Consider the following 20,778-nt stretch of genomic DNA (forward strand, 5'->3'; position numbering starts at 1 on the left):
GGCTTTCGACTCCTGTGAAGATTTGCTGTCTGAGAAACCCAGAGAGGCAGTTCTACCATGCCCTGTAGGATCACTGTGAGTGGAATTTGTTTGATGAGAACACTCTCTAAAAGACTGATAGACAGCTAGGTAGAAGAATCCCCGAGTGGTGAAAATGTTTAACATGCTCGACTGCTATCTGGAAGGTTGGAGATTCAAACTCACCCAGAGATGCCTGGGGGGCGGGGGGGAGGACAGGGATCTACTTCTGGGAGTTGAGAACTCCCTAGGGCTTAGTTTTATTCTGATGGTCATAAGATCGCCACGAGTTGGGATTGACTTAGTAGCAACTGGTACAGGTAGAGCTGGGGAGAAATCTGCTCAGGATAATCCTGAGCTGGTTTGACTCCCATATCCTTGTCTCTCTGTCTTTTGCTTCCACCTGAATTTTATCGTATTATGTATGTGTTTATAAAACTCGATTTCATTGTATTTTATGACCATGCACACCACAAAATAGATTCCCATCCAACAATTTCAAAGTCACTGTTTGGGACACTGGTTATGTTCCCCAGTTGTGTCCAAGTTCTCAGTGTTTCCGTTCTCCTTCTTTGCTTTCCAGTGACCTACTCTCGCCCCTCACCTGCCTCCTCATCTTCGCATGAGAGTAATTGGTGAACTTTTGCTTTCATATAAATGAGTTTTAAAAAAATAATATCTCAATGTGTTTTCCATGAGGGTAGTTTCTGAGATGTTCAAATGCATCTTCTCTCGAAAACAAATTCTGATTCTCCCATCCTCTGATTCTTCTCCCGTGATACCCTGGGCTCTCCTAAACTCTGCTTTGGAGCAGCGTCTATGTCTTATTCTTCTCTCCAGTTCTGATATTTAGTATGATTCCTGGTACATATTAGGAGCTCTAGAAAATATTTCTTGAATGAAAGGCTCTTTACGTCTTTAATTCTCCCAGAGGAAACATGGAAACCTAGCTTCTCCTATCTCAGTCCTTAGGCCTCCCTCCTCACCGTAGTTGTGCTTACATCTTTCTTTATAAGCAGCAATTTTCAGACCAAAGGGAGCCGTGTTTATTATCAGGGTTTCCCTCCAAGAAAAGTCACTGCTGGTTTTAATTTACCTCTTTCCCTTCAGGGATCAAGTCATTAGTAAAAGTGGACCGAGAGGAATGTTCTGTCTCAGCCTTGGATTTAACCTCAACTCCAATTTCATGTCTTTTCCTCAGCAGCATGGCTGAGTGAAAGGCAATGTCCTGACCTATGTGAGGGACTGAGGACACAGAGGAATAGGAAGACACATGGCCTCCAGGAGCTACAGGTCTCAGAGCAGTGACAGATGGGCACACGTTTACAGAAAGGGAGCTTCTGCGTCAGAGAGCAAATTCCCCTTACTGTGCTTGCCTCAGAAAGGCCAGGTCTCAGCAACCTCCATTTGATTGAGTATGTGTGATGTCCAGTTACCCATCCTCTTACCAAATACCCTTGGATCTTGGAAACCACCTACTGAGGTAGACCGAACTCTAGACTGGAAACAAGGGACTCATCGCCCAGCAACCACATCAGGTATGTTTGGAGACTGTAAACAAGTCAAGGACAATAATCCATTACCGGAAAATCCGTGAGAACTATTCTGCATGAAGGACAATGGCTCCCTTGAGTGTTTTCCTGAGTTTTTTATCACAGTCATGGCCTTACCATCCTCCCGAGCTGACAACCCCCAACATCTCCTTAATTCCTTTGAGTTACCATCAAGCTGTCTCCTGGCTCATGGTGGCCTCACACACAATTGAAACGACCCACTTCTGCACCAGGCCCATGATTCGTTTCTGACTGGACCATTGTGAGCCATGAGGTTTTCATTGGCTGGTTTTCAATAGTAAGTCACCAGGCTTTCCTGCCCAGTTTGTCTTCGTCTCCAACTAAGCTCTGCTGAGCATCATTGCAACACAAGTCTGCACCGCTGCTGAGGAGGCTCATTGACTGAGGATTCTGTGTACTACATCTACTGCTTATCCTCCCACACCCTCAACACGGTTGGTTGCAATTCTTACTGCTGCCCAATGCATTCTCTCCTGCATGTAATGTAATTTTCATCTTGGTTGAACCCCTCAAAGTTCAAGGTGCTCATATTCTTTAGCAAGCCGTCCATGGACCATGCCTTCAATTAATCTAACCCCAGGCCCTTATACAGAGCCTATAGTCTGACAAAGTGAGCCAGATCCTTTCCCCTACAGCCTGCATTCTACTCCTAGGAATGCCTCTGGTCTTGCAATGCCTTGGTCCCATGCTTATGTGCCAACCCATCTCCTATGGTCATTCTGCTCTACAGCACATCCCCTTCTTAGAGCTCCTCCCTCCCCACAGGAGTTCAGACAAGCTCCTGGGTAGCATAGCCAAGCCTGCCGTTACCTCATTTGCTGAGAAGACAAGTTCCCCTTGAATTGCGGGGCCATGCATGTGCCCACGACAGCAAGGGCATTAAAAAAGCGGGAGATCAGTCTGTCAAGGAGCAATCGAATAAATGAGGACACCAACTGACCTCTTGTTAACTTTCCCTGTTTTAAGCCGAAACAACCTCACTGTCCAGTCGTGGCTATCAATTCTCATTTACTTATGGGCTGATAATCCAGTGAGTGGATTATCAAGAGTGCTGCTTAGCCTTGTCTTTCTTACTCTGCCTTCTTCCCCATTCCAAGTCTCCCCCACCCTTTCTTCCTATCCCCTCTGCCCTCCCCCACCCCAGGCCCACTGTGGAGGCCTTTCTCCAGGGAAATCAGAGCTAGCCCCTCTGGGAAACAGCTTGATGGGAGCCAAGGCTGAAGCCCACATAAACCCCCACCACCACCACCACCAAACTCATTAGAATCGATAGCTTTTACCATCTCGATGGCTAGCTAGGACCTGAAGACGGTGAACACACTTCTGATTCTGGCTTCTCTAGATGCCTGTTTCTGAAAGAAGCTTCATCACAGGCCACCCCTTTTCTCTCCAGATGACCTCTGTCGGGTGAGATCAGCGCTGCCTGTCTCCTCAGCCCATGTGCTGCGCGGGGCAGCAGAGACGGTGGGACTCCATTGCTGTCTCTAACCAGCAGTAGGACCTTGGACAAGTCACTGCATCTCTGCGGGCCTTACTTTCCTCCTCATTGTAGGGCAGGAGTCCTCAGACTATGGCCCTTGGGCCACAGGTGACCTCTCGAGGACATTTATCCAGCCCGCCAGATGTTTTTGCCCCATTTTTTTCCCTTCAAAACAAGGTATGTGCAATGTGCATAGAAATTTGTTCATAGTTTTTTTGTTTTTTAAAACTATAGTCCGGCCCTCCTACGGGCCTGAGGGACAGTGAACTCGCCCCTGTTTAAAAGTTTGAGGACCCTTCTTGTAGGGCATTGGACCAGATCCTGAGCTCTACCCGTCAGTGCGGCAACCCATGAACCTGTGGACATAAGCAGTTGTGCAGTGTTTCTAGAGCGTGTTGCATTGCTATTGAGAACAAAGCTTTACCACAAAACGAAACAAGTCACCCTAACTTCCTCGCACCCCCAACATGCTCCTGTGAGTGTAAGAGCAAGAGGGGTTTCAGCATGCCCCAAACCGATGGAAGGGAGTGGGACATTGAGGTAGTTAGTTTATCGTGACTACCTGACCGATAAACGCATGTGGCATTAATTGAAGGGCGGAGGGATCAATGTCTCCGGGAGCCTTGCCTTTCGAGTTCTCCTGTCTCTTGCTTTGTGATGGTCGCACCAAGGTACAGCTGCCTTAGCCAGTTCCCTGCTTCAGGTGGCAAGATTGACTTCCTATAAGACATCCCCAAGGAGAAGTCACATGGACCTGCCCCGATGCAGCCCTGGGTGCTGGAGTCCCCATGTGGAGACCCTGCCAGTGCTGAGATACTTACACATTCACTGACTTGGCATTTCTCTGGCATTCAGCATCATTGTGTGTGTTTTTTGAGATGGAGGAGGACTTTGTGGATTGGTGTTGGACATATGGGTTAATGTTGGACTTGTGGGCTTGGGCAGCACTGGGTTGGGATGTTTTCTTGGTATGCACACTTAACCTTAATATAAAACTCTGTCTTATACATGAGTTTCTGTGGATTTGTTTCTCTAAAGCACCCAGACTAACACATACACAATACACTTATATTTCACTAAAGGTTGCAATGAGAAAAAGTTTCAAACCTCTGTGCCAACTCACCCCCGGGGTCTTTCCAGGCTGGCATCCTAAATGCCAACTGAATGTTGCACCTCCAGGCCAAGCACCCCAGGGTCCCTTCCAGAATCACTCCCATGACTGCGGTGGAAGCCCCTCTCCAAACTATGGCACAAGAGAAATTCCTCAGGACCTGGGGGGACATGGACTCCAGTGGAGATGGATGAGGTCACGTGAGGAGGCTTCTTTCTTCCCCTCCCACCAGCCAGACCTGCCCCTTTCCAAGAAGGAGGGTCCCCGGTCTTGCGCTTTGAGCAGAAAGGAGAGCGGAGGAACCCAAGACGCCTGCTCCTCCCGCTGGTGAGCCTGACATGTGATGCCGGCCCTGCCCTCAGCTGTCAGCTTCCTTCTACGTGATCCCCAGGACCACCCAGGCAGACAGGAAGTACGCTGAGCCCACTCCCAGCCTGTCAGTTGTAATGGTAGGGCAGGTCATCAGTGGAGGGGAGGGGGCAGAGAGGGATGTATTATATTTACATTTTTCTAAATTGAGCTGGAACCAGGGCCCCAGGCCCAGCAGGCTTGGGGGAGGGGGCCTTAGGTGCAGGGGAAGCTGGGAGTGGGGGCAGGCTGGAAGTCCGCCCGTGGCGCGGGCTTGGAGGGCAGTGAACTACCTCTGAGCATGATTGGTGGTGGGATGGATTGGCTCCAGACAAAGAGAAACCTGAGAGTGAGGGATTAAGCTGGGAAAACCTGCGAGGGGAGCAGGGAGCTTTCGAGGGAATCTCCAATATCAAACCCTTTTCCTGAAGAGCTTATTAAGAAGCACTTCAAGAGTAGCCTTCCCTCCCCCCTCTCTGAGGGGAGAAAAGAATGCTGGCCCCTGGGCTGGCCCAGACATTAATCATCACTGTCCCTGACCTCAGATAGGTGCTTCAAAGCTCCTGGGCCACAGACCCCTCATAGCCCAGATGGAGGTTTCCCTCAGGGTCTGATGAGAGGAAATTATTTAGTTGCTTAAAGAATTGTGAGCTATGTTCTCTGGACACATGTAGCCATTCGAGTTTTTCTGCACAGGGGCATTTGAAATTAAAATTCTCTATAAGTAAAAATGATGATCCTCTAAGAGGAATTTAAGGAATCCTAGTATCCTGGTTGCACAGTGGTTACCTATTGGACTGCTAACCATACGGTCAGCAGTTCGAAACCACCAATCTCTCTGAGAGAAAGATGAGACTTTCTACTCCCCCAAAGACGTACAGTCTCAGAAACTCTCAGGGGTAATCTACGCTGTCCTATAGGGTAGCTATGAGTCAGAATTGACTCGATGGCAGTGAGTTTGGTTTTGTGAATACTCCTGTGAGGCAAGTATTGGGGACTCCTAACCACTAGGTCAGTGGTTCCAGCCCACTAGCCCCTCAGTAGGAGAAAGATGAGGCCATTTGCTTCCGTAATGTTCTGCGACCACATGAACTTTAGTTAAGGTCACCCCAGTCAAAATCAGCTCGATGGCAGTGGGTTTGGCTTTTGAAAGGGAAATTTAGCAACAAGTTCTAAAAGAACCTCTTGATGAAACCATGTCCATTTTGTATAAATAATCAGGCGATTGATGTTTCCTCCCTGAGGCTGAGGCCCACAGCCTGGGTTCATGATGTTCACTAACTTGTGATGAGTATCCTGAGCTTTAGATTTGTGCTTTATGAGTTCACAGCACCTAACCCGCGAGCCAGCCGTCACAGAGTTGACCGTCTTCATCAAAGATGTACAGATCTTTCTGCCACATACATTTGTCTGGGCCAATCTACCCTACCTCAACAACCAAGCTCCCACGATGGAGTCCATGCTGACTCCTAGGGACCTTATGGGATAGATTAGAACGGCACCTGTGCTTTTTTTTTTAACCTGTGCTTTTTTGAGAATGTAAATCTTCACAGGAGAAGAGAGCTTCATCTTTTCCCCCACCCCACCCCAGATGTGTCAAATATACTTATATTGAAATATTTGGGATTAGAGAATCCAGCCTCCTAAGAGAGAGTCTTTTATGCCAGCACAGAATAGTGGGCCTGGGCAATTATCTAGATAGTGCAGGCAAAACACATCATGCCAGTTATTGCTAAAATAACACTGTATAGCAAATACCCCAACATCTCACTCTTTCACAACCAACACAGAGTAGAGAGCTATGGGAAGGCCGTCTCGGGACATAGTTGAGTTCCCAGTCATGGGGATGATCAACTGAAAAGTGGGTACTTACAAAGGAAGACTAGAAGGAACTGGGGCTGCTCCTCTGGGGATGGCTTCCGTGATCGGTGGTGTTTCTGTCAACTCTGATATTCCTGGGTCATTGTTATGAATTGGATTATGTATCCCCAAAATAGGTGTTGTATTTCTTAACCTCGGTGCCTGTGGTTATAATTCCATCTGGGAAAAGACCAGGACCTTCCTCTACAACTAACAGAGAGAAAGTCTTCTCCCAGGGGCCGTCCCCCAATGTGGACTTCTGACTTCTTCCATTTTGAGAAGATAAAGTGTTTGTTAAAGAGACTCCCTCGTGGCATTCCTAGTACAGCACCACTAGATCGCTAGGACAGTTGTGGGGAAAACAATTACCTTACTAGGTAATTTCCAAACTTGTCAAAGAAGCCTCCGAGTATAAAATTAGTCCCAACGGCGTCTTACTTGCAGACAATGAAAGATTCCAAAATATCTGCAAAACCATCAGCAGTGAAAGCCGCATGTTCTGTTCCACTGAGCACATGAGCTTCAAACGGATGGTCCCAAGAAATAGGAAATCCTTTTTCCTGAGCTTTCGTGCTTATAAACTGAGTCATCTTGCTGAGTAACCTGGCATCCATCACCCTCTTCGTTCCAATTTTAGTATCTGTGCTCCCGAAGTGTGCATCCCATCACCCTCTTCAAAAGGCATCTAAACATAGTTCAGGTTGCTTCCAGTGTCCCTTCCAGTATTTCTGAAAGTAGGGTGAGTTCCAGGTCATTTCTTTCCCTTTGCTTCTGAGGCCTACAGCTCTTACATTATCTGTGTGTACAAGGGGGGCCTTCCTCCAAATATATTTAAGGAAAAGAGCAAGAGTATAGCCGAGTGCTACACTCACAGTGCCTAGTCATCGCTTTAGAAACAAGTGAACGACTGATGGTAGGCAGTCATCTACTTTTAGAATATATGTTTTTTAATTTCCCAAGAATTACCTTCCTCCCCCTATGTCGACGATTTCATTCGCTGGCAATTTGCATTTATGACAATGGCAAAAGAAAATCTACTATTTTTCTCCCTTATGACGTATGCCTGGGAGTCACAAAGATCAAGGTGCTAGGCGAGAAGAATGGTTATGGTTAAATTTCTGTGTCAACTGGGCTGCACCATGATGCTTAATGGTTTGGCAGTTACGTAATGAAGCCATTCGGGAGTTATACAGTAATGTAAGTGATGTAGTCATCCTCCATTTCATGATCCGATACAATCATCTTCCACTTTCACATAAACCCACCTTTGTCTTAACTGCCTGGACCTCACAACTTAACCATGTTGATGAATGAAGGGTGGATAAGTGAGAAGTATAGAAAGTCTAATAGCATATACAATTTTGCAACAAAAGTAAATCCAACCAAAAACTATGCGTCCGGTAATGTAGGTAGCTGTGGACACATATATGCATAGAAAAGCAGACACAAGTAAATACATGGATAGGTGTTATCTCTACCCACTGCCAACGAGGGGCTTAAAATTCCTAGTTATCCTGTGGGACAAGGTAGAATTGCCCCAGTGGGTTCCTGAGACTGTAACTATGGGAGGCGAAAACATCGTCTTTTACTCTCGGAGTGGCTAGTGGTTTCAAACTGATGGTCTTTCGGTTAGCAGCCCAATGTGTGACCACTGTGCCACCAGGGCACCTAGTGTATCTATGGACATAAGTATCTATGAGTTTGTGTGTGTTCCGTGTTACATATATATCCATGTACATAACGAACTTTGGGGTTGGAGCACATTTATGGAGGCTTCCGACACACGCTCTAATAGCTCACTGCGTTGGTTTGCTGGCTCAAGGGCGATGGGAACACTTGGTCGACTGTCGTTCACAAAGGCAGTGTTCTTTAGGCCAGTTTGGCGTGTCTGCCATGAGGTCTTTAAAACTTGTGAGCCACCCCCTAGGACAGTGGTTCTCAGCCTGGGGTCGCAACCCCTTGGGGGGCGTCTAATGACTCTTTCACCAGGGTCGCCTGATTCATATCAGTACCAAAATGACAGTAATGAAGTAGAAGTGAAAATCATGTTATGGTTGGGGTCACCACCACATGAGGAACTGTATGAAAGGGTCGCGGCATTGGGAAAGTTGAGAACCACTGACTGAGATATATAACTATTCCTCTCTACTTGTATTTGGAGCAAAAGAGCAAAAAAGACGAAACCAACTAATAACCCACCTGAACTGCAACCTCTTCAAACCTGCGACCAGAAGAATGAGGTGGCGCCCCACTCATCCTGACCATTCTTGACAGAGACCCAATAGAAGATCCTGGATAAAATGGGGAAGACTTGTAGAACAAAACTCAAGTTCCTTTAAAAAACCAGGCACAAGGGACAAAAAGAGCATAGAGAAATGCCCCAGATTGTTGCCCCATGGTAACATTTCCACTTGGAATTGAAGCTATCACTGTGAGTCAGCCTTCAGCCAAATCATATCTGGGCTTAAGAAAATAAACATAGTCATCCATGACTAATGAGCTCCCGCAAAAAGTGAACTGTAGGACATCAAACGGTTAACATTTACAGAACAACAAAGATGAGAAGGCGCAGAGAGAGAGCGAAGCTAAATCAATGGAAATGATGACAATATCGACACATTGTAAAGGTTGTAATTGCAGAGAAAATATGCGTGAATTTGTACAAAGGGGAACTTTTACCTAAAGCACAGTGAAGTACATATATTTAAAGTGATGCTGTCATCTGCACGTCTCTGTTCTAGTCTAAGAGCTGGGACGTTCACAGTCAACCTTGATACCTAGCAATACCCTTTGCCTGGATCCCAGAGGTTACATTTTTGTTCTGTGTATGTGTGCTCTTTAGCTTCCCTCGCCTCGCGTTTTTTAAAATTGCTAACCCTTGATTGTATTTTGTTGTTATTGTTGACTTTTGCACAGCCTTTTTGGAAGGAGTAGGAGTAAAGGAGCAAAGTAAACAAAATGATTTGTTGCCTCGGAATTCTTTCCCATCATGACCAGCGCCATATCTTTCTACCTTACTGACTGCAGCATGCGGCTGGCTGGCTGGATAAAGAGTCGGCCTTCATTTTCTAGCATAAGCATTAATCAACCATTCCTTTCATCTGTATTCATCCAGTCAACATTTACTGGGAATTTATTAAGCCGTGTTCATCACATAGGCAACGAATCAGTGGCTCTCACCAGCTCTAGATGTTTCTGTAGTATTCAGAAGCCACACGAGCTCCACCGATGGAAGGCTTTGAAGTGGCATACATTCAGGTTGGACAGAAGCGATGACACAGAAAATAGCAGAGACAATTGCAATGTCCTAGTCACAGGGGACTTGCGTATATGAATGAAAACACTCGAGAGAGTAAGAAACATCTGTGCAGATTCAAGATGACATAGTGTCAACATGAGTCAGTTCACTGACAAGAAGATTGGTGAGCAGGTTGGGGAAGATTGAATGAAGGAAATCTCAGATGTGTGAGGGCAGCCAGGGAGGAGGAAGGAGTGCGGCTGCAGTGAGGCCTGTCTGCTTTTCTGTGTGGCGTGGTGAGGCAACCCTGAACTTGGTTGGCATTGGAAGTTCCCTTTGCTCCCCACATCCATCAATCATTTTCTACGTGACTCTGGGGGAACCAGTTAACCTCTCTAAGACTCACTTGTTTCACTCTCAGGGTGATATAAAAACACTTACTGGTGAAGACTGTTGTATGGAAACAGAGAGCAAGGTTTTTGAACATGGTTGGTATTCAGGATATGTTGGGGGAAGTTATGTGACCTCTGGGACTGTGGACTCAGGGGTCATGGAAGGAAACCCCTGGGAAGATCTTTCCAGGAAGCTATGAAGCCCAGGCTTTGAGATGCCTACAACTGAAAAATCACCTTCTCCAGCCCGTTTCTGTGGTTGTCAGCAGGGCGAAGAGAATGTGGACTGGTTTGTACCAAGCCATTAGCCTGGGATGCACTAGTATTGTAACTAGGCTTTGAATACTTAGAGTAGCCAGATTCCAAAAAGGCCATTGATCCTTCTCCCTACATAATATGATGAGGCTTCAAAAAGTTCATGGAAAAATTCCATCATCTTTTCTTTTTTTTTTTTTTAACAATCATTTTATTGGGGGCTCTGAGAGATCTTATAATAATCCACATTTCAATTGCATTTTTGAAGCCCCCTCATATTTTTTATATTTATATGGACTGGGGGAAAGTACTGGCAGGGTCTCTTTAATCACAAGGAAGTAAAGAAAACTAAATGTCAAATGGGTCTTTGCTTCTATGTCCCTGAGTTTCATTGACTTGCATGCAGATTTCTTAATGATTTAGCTGCTACTTCAAGTCTGTTCTTTCCTGTTATGACTTCCCAGGGTTTCTGAATTGAGCCCAGCCATTGTGTAAACCCCAGGTGACGCCATACAGATTGAAAGGGAATTCCACTCATTGTCTTTATTTCCTAAGTAGTTTGTACATTGGATCAGTGGATTTTCAGGAAAGCGCTTAACTATCAACCATACAGGCACACCGTAGTTCTCAAAGGAACATCCTTGCTTTTCAGTACTCTAAAAAGGTCCTTGTGCAGCAGATTGACCTGATGTAACATGTCTTGATCTCCTGACTGTGGCTCCCAGGAGCACTGCTCATGGATCCAAGGAAGACAAAATCTCTGAGAACTTCAATCATTTCTCCATTTATCATGATGTTCCCTATTGGTCCAGTTGTGAAGATTTTGGTCTTCTTTACATTAAGCTGTCATCCATACTGAAGGCTACAGTCCTTGATCTTCATCCACAAGTACTTCAGTTCTCTTTACTCACAACATGCAAATGTGTGTCATCTGCATATCTCAGGTTGTTAATAAGTCTTTCCTGATGTCACATTCTTCTTCATATAATCCAGCTTCTCTGATTATGATGCTCAGCATACAGAGGACTTAAAGTGGGTCTGGCCGTTGCCACAGTATTTTCAATGGCCTCCTATGCATGTGAAAGTTGGACATTGAATAAGGAAGACCAAAGGAGAATCGATGTATTTGAATTGTGGTGCTGGGGAAGAATATTGAAAGTACCATGGACTGCTGAAAGGACAAACTAATCTGTCTTGGAAGAAATATGGCCTGAATGCTTCTTAAAGGAAAGGATGGCAAGACTTCATCTGACATAATTGGGGCATATTTTTCAAGAAAGACCAGTCCCTGGAGAAGACAGTGAAAAAGAGGAAGTCCTTCAGTGAGTTGAGTCCACACTGTGGCTGGAACCATGGGCTCAGACAGAGGAATGACTGAGGATGGCATGGTCGTTCATTCTGTTATGCATATTGTTGCTGTGGGTTGGGACCAACTCAATGGCACCCAACAACAGCAGCAGCATCTATACAAGAAACTTTTATTGGCTTCTTGTGCCTGTTTTTCAAGTCAAACGCTCTTTTATTCCCCTTTTCAGGTCACATGCGGTGGGCAGTCACTTTGTGAAGCTTGGTCATCTTTCCTCTGTGGGGAGGAAGTGGCTCCAGGGCTCTCTAGCCCTCTGTGATACTGACAGGGAGCTCTGAGTGCACAGTATGACCGAGTTGTGTTTACACGTTCATCTCCCTCCTGAACTCTGAGCTTTTGAAAGGATGAGCAATTGTCCGGCCATCTTTATTTCTTTATTTCATCTTTATTGATTCTTAATTTTGTCTTATTATTCTCAATTCATCATATTATTCTTAATTTCATCTTTATTTAATGAGCAGGGTGCTTAGTATACAGAATGTGCATAATGAATGTTTTCTGAATGAATGATTGAAAGAAAGAATGAATGATCGAATGATGCATGATGGAAATGAGGATCCTCTTTCACTTGTATCAAGCCTTCTACTGTGTTCCTCAGCCACAGAGAGGCCCCTACCGTGTCTTCTCGTTGCGCGATCCTGTTTACATGGTCAGTCAGCACAGTCGTTTTCAGTAACTGCAGGCATGCTCTGCACCAAGGACAGCTGGCTTCCCTTGCCTGAAGAAGGAGATCACTGGGCAGAGTCTTAAAATATGGGCTGATGAGTTAAACAGAGCAGTGACCTTCCCTTGCTGAGTTTTGACAAAAGTGTTTGTATTAATGAGTTGCTTTTAGCTGCCTCCTTTCAGTGACTGCCTTTTCTGTGACAGAAGACACAATCACTCCAATTATCCCCTTCTATTGCTCATGCAGGCAGGGCTCTTATACCCCTGGTTTTCAACCCCTTTTAGCAGGTGGGGCTGCTCTGATTGAAACACCCAACCCAGTTAGTGATCCTGGTGATCCCACCAGGACACATGTTTGTCAGCAGAGCAGAGCTGTGCCTCGTCGGGTTTTCAAGGGTGGGCTTTGGGGTTTTGTTTTTGAAGGTAGGTGGTCAAGCCTTTCTTCCAAGGCTCTTCTGGATGGACTTGGTAGACTTGAACCATCCAAGTGAGTTGACAGTGGCCTTGGCCTCTTGAATCAGGGTTCAAACAAAGAGTACAATCATTGCTCATATGATTTTACTCTTTGGACCTACTCTTTTTATTCCACCTTGTCGGAAAGTCCTCTGAGCAATGTCCAGCAATGAGAACCGCCAGGTGGAAGGGTTAACTCTTCACGTTCCAGTTATTTCTCACCGTCATTGAGGACGATGCTTTTAATTGGCCCATTTCAGTTTTCCCTCTTGGTGCCTGTTTGGTGAGATAGTAAATGTTTATTTATTATACATATAACTTCTGAGCATGTGTTAGGTAGTGAGGACTCAGAAGAGAACCTAGTTGGTCTCAAAGAATTTGCCATCTAAGAAAAAGTAAAACAAAGAGACTCGAATGGCATTTGCAAAGTATTATAGGACTGAGGAGAGAGGCCCAGAGCACCCAGTTTGGTCTTGGTAAGATGGTGGGTATGAAAGAGGGTGGAGGAAAGCCTTCATAGAGAAGGTTAGGCCTGGAAGATAAATAATAATTTGCTCAGCAGACAAGAGAAGGGAAATTGTGGGCAGTAATTATATAGCCAAAGCTTGGAAACATGAAAAAATGATGAGCTCGGGGATGTATAAATGGGTTTTGGAATCATTGAAAAACAGAAGCAGTGGAGATCAAGAAATGGTAGGTAAAGATTAGCCCTGAGCACAGAGCATGAGCAAAGAGGAGATGACCCTGGGGACCGAAAACAATAACGAAACACAAGCTAAGCTCAGGCCATAAAGGCCGTGAATGCCAGCACTTGTGGAGTGGGCTTGGTGGGAGGAGGCTTATAATTCCACTCAAAGCTCAAGGAAAAAAATGAAAAAACCAAAAAACTTCACTGCCATTGAGTTGATGCCAACTCAATGCAGACCTTACAAGACAGGGTAGAACTGCCCTCTTTGAGTTTCTGAGGCTGCAATGCTATTTGGGGAGTAGAAAGTCCCATCTTTCTCCCAAGGAGAGGCTGCTGGTTTCGAATTGCTGACTTTTCAGTTAGCAGTCCAAGTCGTAACCACTATGCCAGGAGGACTCCCCTAATTCCACTATAAACTTTAAATAAATGAGTGAGAGATCAGTTATACCCACCTTTCGGGCCAGTCCGGTCTACTCTCCCCAATACGTGATGTTGTCCCTCTCTAAGCAGATGGTCCTGGCATGTCTGTGTGGGATGCATCTTGTTAGTATAAGTCCCCCTCCTCGTTCTCTTAACCTGAACCCAGGTACTCAAGCGCACGGCTTCCCTGTCTCCAGCACCGGACAGTGTGGGGTGGGCGGCTGCTTCACGTGAGCCCTCAGGACTGGATGGTGAGAAGAACGAATGGGGCTTGTGCCTTGGGAGGAGTCCCAGAATCTGTGCGTCTACGTTGGAATTTCTGGAACTTTGGGCAGCAGGCTTGATGAAGATTTAGTTAAAGATCAGCTTGAAGATGCTTCCCTCGTTAAATTAGCCAGTCTTACTGCGTGCGCTGAAGCAAGCAAGCTCCAGACTCCAACTGCTGCAGCTTTAGAGACCTTAGACTGCAGAGAGGAGCTTTGGACTTGTAAGTTGTGCTGTATAGGATTATGAGCTTGTTAGCAAGGCTTCCTATTTAGTTCTGCCTCTTTGGCTAGAGACCTGGGAATGTTCAGAGTGCCCCATCAAAATATACCACACCTGCAGTAAGGGAACGTCTGCCGAGAGTGGCTTTTCTTTGCCCCACCCCAGAGGCAGGGACAGGGGTGTTTTGTCACTCCATGCCTGGCATAACTGGCTCCTGCTGAGCCTACTCTCTTGAAGTTGCCTTGGTTGGCAAGACAAAAGGGACGAGACCTTTTGTGACATAGGACAATTGATGGGAACTGTTACAGCATATGCAGCCTGCGCTGGAAATTGACAAGACCCAAACTCCCAATTAACTGACACAGCTGATTGCAGTTCCTAGAGTCCAACGAGAATGGCCCTTGTGGATTTCCAACGCTGTCCAGGGGCCCTCAAACTACGGCCCGCGGGCCACATGTGGCCCGCCGAGGACATTTATCGGGCCCGCTGGGTGTTTTTGCCCGATTTGGTTTTTTACTTCAAAATAAGATATGTGCAATATGCATGGGAATTTGTTCATAGTTTTTTTTTTAACTATAGTCCAGCCCTCCAACGGGTCTGAGGGACAGTGAACTGGCCCCCTGTTTAAAAAGTTTGAGGACCCCTGCTCTATGCTGTTGAGGTATTAGACTGCCTAGGCTCTCTCCTGAAGAGCAGCTGATGGCTTGGGACTGCCGACCTTGCCGTTAGCAACCCAGCACTTAGTGCTCCTCCGGGAATGTGACCAGGGAGGGACAGAAGAGAGCATGTCTCTGGAGTTTGCGAAGTCAAAGAGGAAATCGTCAGGTCAGTACTGCAGGAGCGGCATTTCTGTCTGTCTCTGGAATTTACAGAAGGAGAGAAGAGTCCGTGGAAAGTTGCTGTTTCTCTCTAACCCTGGAAGGACCTTGGACTTGCCACTGCCAGTTCAACAAGTGTAGTGTGGCCATGGGACACATACACTGTCACTCACTCACTCAGGAGATGCCCCTTCTCTTCTTGCAAACTCCTGCTTGGGCTTTGGAGGCTCTGCACAGCTCTCCGAGGAAAGGTTGCCTGTGACACCAGAACCTTTGGCCAGTAGAACTGTGCTCATTAGAACCAAGCAGACCACTTTAGAACTCCATAACTCCCGATGCATTCATCTGCACGCTTAAAGACAGACATGCATGTTTTGCAGGTTTTAGAAAACTTCTCGAACATCTGTTTTGCTTTCGTGGTTAATTCCACCTCTCTCCCCGTCCCCACTCCATCCCCCACTCCAGACTCCAGAGAGAATTCCTCAGCAAAGCCTCTTTTAAAAGATGTGGTAGATTCTGCCTTTTGAACTGGCTCCCAGAGCTTGTGTTTGAAGATTTCTTCCTTCTCCACCCATCCCTTTCAGCCAGCTAGTCAGCCGGCCTTTCCAGGGGTTCAACCTTGACAGATGCAACTGCTTTCCCACTGGCTGGCACCTGCCAGTCTCCTAAGGCCTGCCAAGAGTCCATTGGGCATCTTAGATGATGGCAGTGGGCAGGGTTGTATCAGCAAAAGCAGTGACCCCAAGCAGTTGACCCAAGCGAACCACCAAATTGAAAGCAGTTGTGTTGGGTAAAGTCCCATCCGTGTCCTCTTTCTGGAAACTTCCACTGTTAGGCTTCCCTCTCCATGAAAACTTATGTATTTATACTTTTCCCCCATATTTATTTGAATATCCTAGAATCTTGAAGTTTGGCCAAGAGAGTAAGAATCTTATCATCATAGCAAATCTGACTTAAAGGAAATGCCCGGGATTCCAACCCATAGCCATTGTATGGATTAAGCCTCGCAAACTGTGAGCTGGTTTCTTTGTGGAAGCAAACAGGTCCCAGCGTGCTCACACGGGGCCTGTGGCAGGTTCAGTTAATAGTGGGTTGCTTTAACCACTGTGTCACCAGGGCTCCATGGAATATGAACCAGGCTTTTCGATGTATCAGCCAGGATGCTGGTGCTCACTGACACAAAGAGAATTGCTAAGGGGCATGCAGCTAGTTAGAAATGTGTTTGGGACTAGAAGTCTGGTCTCCTGACTCACTCAGAGCTACAAATCAGTTCTCTTCCTTCAGTTACATGTGTCTGTTGATTGTGTGGAGCGCCGGTGGTTCAGGTGTAGAATGCTGCCATCTCGGACACAGTTATCACCTGTCTGTCAGAGGAGGCTTGCCTAGTGCTAAGATATTGGATGGGTGTCAGCAGAGCTTCCAGAAGGAGACTGACTAGAAAAACAGGCCAGGCCATGTACTTTCAAAAATCAGCCAGTGAAAACTCGATGGATCATGAGAGTGTAATCCACAGCCCATTGTGGGGATGGTGCAGGACCACACAGCATGTTGTTCTTTGTGCATGGGGTCGCCATAAGTCAATGGCAGTTGGCAACAAGCATGTATGTTCACAGTATATATCACGGAGATCAATACATATTAATATTCATTCCAATTGGAATAAATTTGCCCATCATAGGTGGTTTCTATTATTAGGTGTCTGACACCAATGCCCACTTGAGTGCTAATCCAAAGGTTGGCAGTCTGAGCCCCCTAGCTGCTCCAAGGGGGAAAACTGGGACAGGCTGTCTTGCTCCAGATGTGCATCTTTGGAAAGCCTTTAAGGCAGCCACTGAGCAGGAGAAAGACGGGAGTTTCTGTTCCCATAAAGGGCTACAGTCTCAGAGACTCACAGGGGCAGTTCTACCCTGTCCTATAGGGTCACTATGAGTCAGCATCGACTCTATGGCGGTGAGCTTTTGGCTAGGGCACTTGGGAATCCTGCCTTATTCTCGTCTATCATGTCTTTGGAAACCCTGTCCTCTGGGGTCTTTATGAGCCAACATCAACTCACTGTCAATGGTTATTTCTTCAACTTCCAATTGAAGTCACTGAAGTACCAACCCCCTCCAAAGAAACAACTGCTATCAATCCCCAATAGAGTTTCTGAGGGTGTAATTCTTTTAAAAAATCATTTTATTGCATGTTCATACAACTCTTATCACAATCCATACTTACATCCATGCCTACACATCTATTTTCAATGAATACCTTTCTTTAAAAAAATCATTTTATTGGGGGCTCGTATAACTCTTATCACCATCCATCCATCCATCCATCCATCCATCCATCCATCCATCCATCCATTGTGTCAAGAACATTTGTATATTTGTTGCCGAGGCTGTAATTCTTTAAGGGACCAGATAACTTCCTCTTTCTCTCGAGGAGGGTTAAGCGTCCAATCTTGTGGTTAGCAGGCCAGCACTTACCAGATAGGACCACTAGGGCTCCTTAGTACACACACACACACACACACACACACACACACACACACACCAAACTCACTGCCATCTAGTCAATTCTGACATATAGTGACCCTATTGGACAGGATAGAACTGCCCCTGTAGGTTTCCCAGACTGCTACCCTGTAAAGGAGTAAAAAGCCTCCTCGTTCTCTTTAAGAGCTAGCTGGTGGTTTCAAACTGCTGACCTCAGAGTTAGCAGCCCAACACATAACCATTATGCCATCCAGGCTCACTGTTAGTATGCAAGGAAGTCCTTTGGGGGGGGGGAGAGCTGTTCATCAGCAAATATGTATTGAACTTGTTGATTGAATGGAGCCTTTGTCTTTCCAATGAGCTCGATGGTGAACAGATCAGAGCAGGAGGGGAGACGACTACAACAGGGGCAGGAACACAGAGTGGGGGAATTCAGAGAAGAGAGCAATGACCTGCACCAAGGGGTGAATGCTATTGGATGGGTCTTGAGCTGCGTTTCCCAAAGTGGACAGTATCCCCTGCTGAAGGAGGGACTAGAATGATGGGGGGCAGGGGCGGGGGAAAGAAGAAGTAGGCTATACTTCATTCTGGATAATGGGTCCAGAGGTAGTTCTGCGAACAGGATAAGAGAATTCTGCATGGTTTAAAATCCAGAAAGATGTGCATCAGGATTGTATCCTCTCACCAGGCTTATTCCATCTGTATGCTGAAAAACTAATCTGAAAAGCGGTGCTATGTGAAGAAGAAGGAAGCATCAGGGTCCGAGGAGGCTTATTGCCCTCCTGTGATACCCAGATGGCACCACCAGGCTGACTCAATGTGAGGAGGACTTGAAACACTTGTGGATGAAGATCATGGATTGCCACCTTTAGTGTGGGTTCCAATTCAATGTAAAGAAAACACAGTTCCTCAGACCTGAACGAGTAGCTAAGCTCATGATAAATGGGGGAAAGACAGGTTGACGAGGATTTCCTCTTGCTTGGCTGCACAATCAATGCTTATGGAAGCAACAGTCAAAAGATCAAAGGACAAGCTTCATCCAGTCCATCTGCTGCGCAAGACTTTTTTAAAGTATTGAAAAGCAAGGCTGTTATTTTGAGGACTAAGGGATACCTGACCCAAGCCATGTTATTTTCTATCACTACGTATGCATGTGAAAGTTGGACAATGACTAAAGAAGCCTGAAGAACAATCGAGGCATTTGAATTGTTGTGCAAGAAGAATATCGAAAGTCCCATGGACTGCCCAAAGGACAGACAAATCTGTCTTGGAAGAAGTACAACCAGCATGCTCCTTAGAAGCAAGGATGGAAAGACTTCCTCCCTCACAGTTGAAACATCTTCTCAGGAGAGGCCAGTCCCTGGAAAAGGACATCATGTTTGGTAAAGTAGAGGGAGACTGTCAACACAATGGAGTCACATCTGTGCCACCACAAGAGGCTCAAGCCTTAAGAGCAATAGGGAGGGTGGCAAGGACCAGGTGTTTCGTTTTGCTGTGCCTGAGGCTGCTGTGAGTTGGAAGCCAGGCAACAGCACCACACAACCACGTGTGCACAGTTCAACCTGCAACCGTGCGTGTATCCATGAGCGAGGGGGCTTTCTTCCCCAGACCTCTGGGGCATGGGGAGATAGGGGAGATGGAAACTGGTTCATAGCAGCCCGCTGTAGTTATCCAGATGGAAGTGATGCCTTATCTGACTGCTTCCATCCTTTAGCACACACGCTTTCCTTGGCTTGGGAGGCTCGCCCTCACTCAGTTTCCCAGTTCAGAGTGAATTGAATGTTCTCCATGGAGACTTGCCTGTGTCCCCGCCTTCGGTAGACGTGAGCCCTTCCTCCCTAGGCATCCTCTGTCTTCTGTACTCTCATCTCTCTCTTGACACACATAGACCTCATGCTTGTCTTGAGTATATGCTCCTTGCCCTTTAGAGCCGAGCTCCTTGAAGTCAGGCCCCAACACTTGCCTCCTTAAATACTTCTCATATTGCCTGGCATTTTGCGAGCTCTCCATCAGTGTGTGATGAATGAACACATTTTCCACAAAAAAAGACAGTGATCATGGGTATGCGAAGAAGAAACCTATTTGGGGAGATGCAAAGTAAATTTTTAGGTAGATCCATCATTGGCCAAATTTAGCCCAGGGGTCAAATCCAGCCTATTTTCTGGTTTTGTTAAAAAAACATTTTTTTTAAGTTTCTTTGGAGCGCAGCCAAGTCCATTAGTTTACGTGTTATTAATATAATGTTATGTGTTGCGTTCTACAACAGCAGAGTTGAATAGTAGCAACAAAACTATATGACCCACAAATCCGAAAATATCTGCTACTTGGCCCTGTACTAAAAAAGTTTGCCAAACCTAAGTAAGATGAACATGCTTAATGACTTGTGACAGGGTGAAGGAAAGAAAATACGCCAGACTGTTTCTTTTTTCATATCTTTTTTCATGTTTATATTCTATCTTGTCCCAATATTTAGGCAAGAAAATATTTTCTAAGTATATACGTGCGTATGAATGACTGTCTCCATCCAAGAGGGCTTCAAAGAGTTTGGGTGGGACCTGGAATGAACAGACAAGAACCCTTCCCCCTAGACGTTTCTGAAGCCCCCTTGCATGGGGGATGAGTAGCGTGCTTATGAAAATCATAGCTGCCATTTCTCGAGCATTTGTTGAAGGTATGCTAGCACCCCCAAATGATCGTCGTTCACGGCACTGACTAAATGGGACTGCAGGTATTGAGAAGGAAATACTCTGAGCTGCTGACCTGGAGGGAATGGAGCCCAAGCAACCGACATGGGAAGAGATTCCAGAAAGAAAGAAACCAACAGGCCAGAAGGTCTAAGTCCCCCGGTGAAGCCTCCCGTCCTGTTCTCTCTCCTAGTTATCCAGTTTGGCTTTGTCACCCTCTTCGTGGCCTCCTTTCCCCTGGCTCCCGTGTTTGCGCTCCTCAACAATGTCATTGAAGTGCGGCTGGACGCAAAGAAATTTGTCACCGAGCTAAGACGGCCCGATGCTGTGAGAACCAAAGACATCGGTAGGTCTCCCGCTTCCATTCTGTATCTTTCTTCCCTCCCTTCCCCACCTTCTGCCCCGAGACTGTCCCCATGCTGTGGGGGAACCCAGAGGGCTGGG

The 20,778-nt window shown here is 46.2% G+C and overlaps 1 protein-coding gene across 1 annotated transcript in view; it reads left to right on the plus strand.

Moving 5' to 3' along the window:
- ANO2 (anoctamin 2) overlaps positions 1-20,778 on the plus strand; it is a 415,077-nt gene that overhangs the window by 378,959 nt on the left and 15,340 nt on the right. The window contains exon 21 of the mRNA XM_075553136.1: positions 20,528-20,680. Coding sequence (XP_075409251.1) covers positions 20,528-20,680 — 153 coding nt within the window. The remainder of the gene's footprint in view (positions 1-20,527; positions 20,681-20,778) is intronic.

The sequence above is a fragment of the Tenrec ecaudatus genome, chromosome 6, assembly GCF_050624435.1.
Source record: "Tenrec ecaudatus isolate mTenEca1 chromosome 6, mTenEca1.hap1, whole genome shotgun sequence".
NCBI lineage: Eukaryota > Metazoa > Chordata > Mammalia > Afrosoricida > Tenrecidae > Tenrec > Tenrec ecaudatus.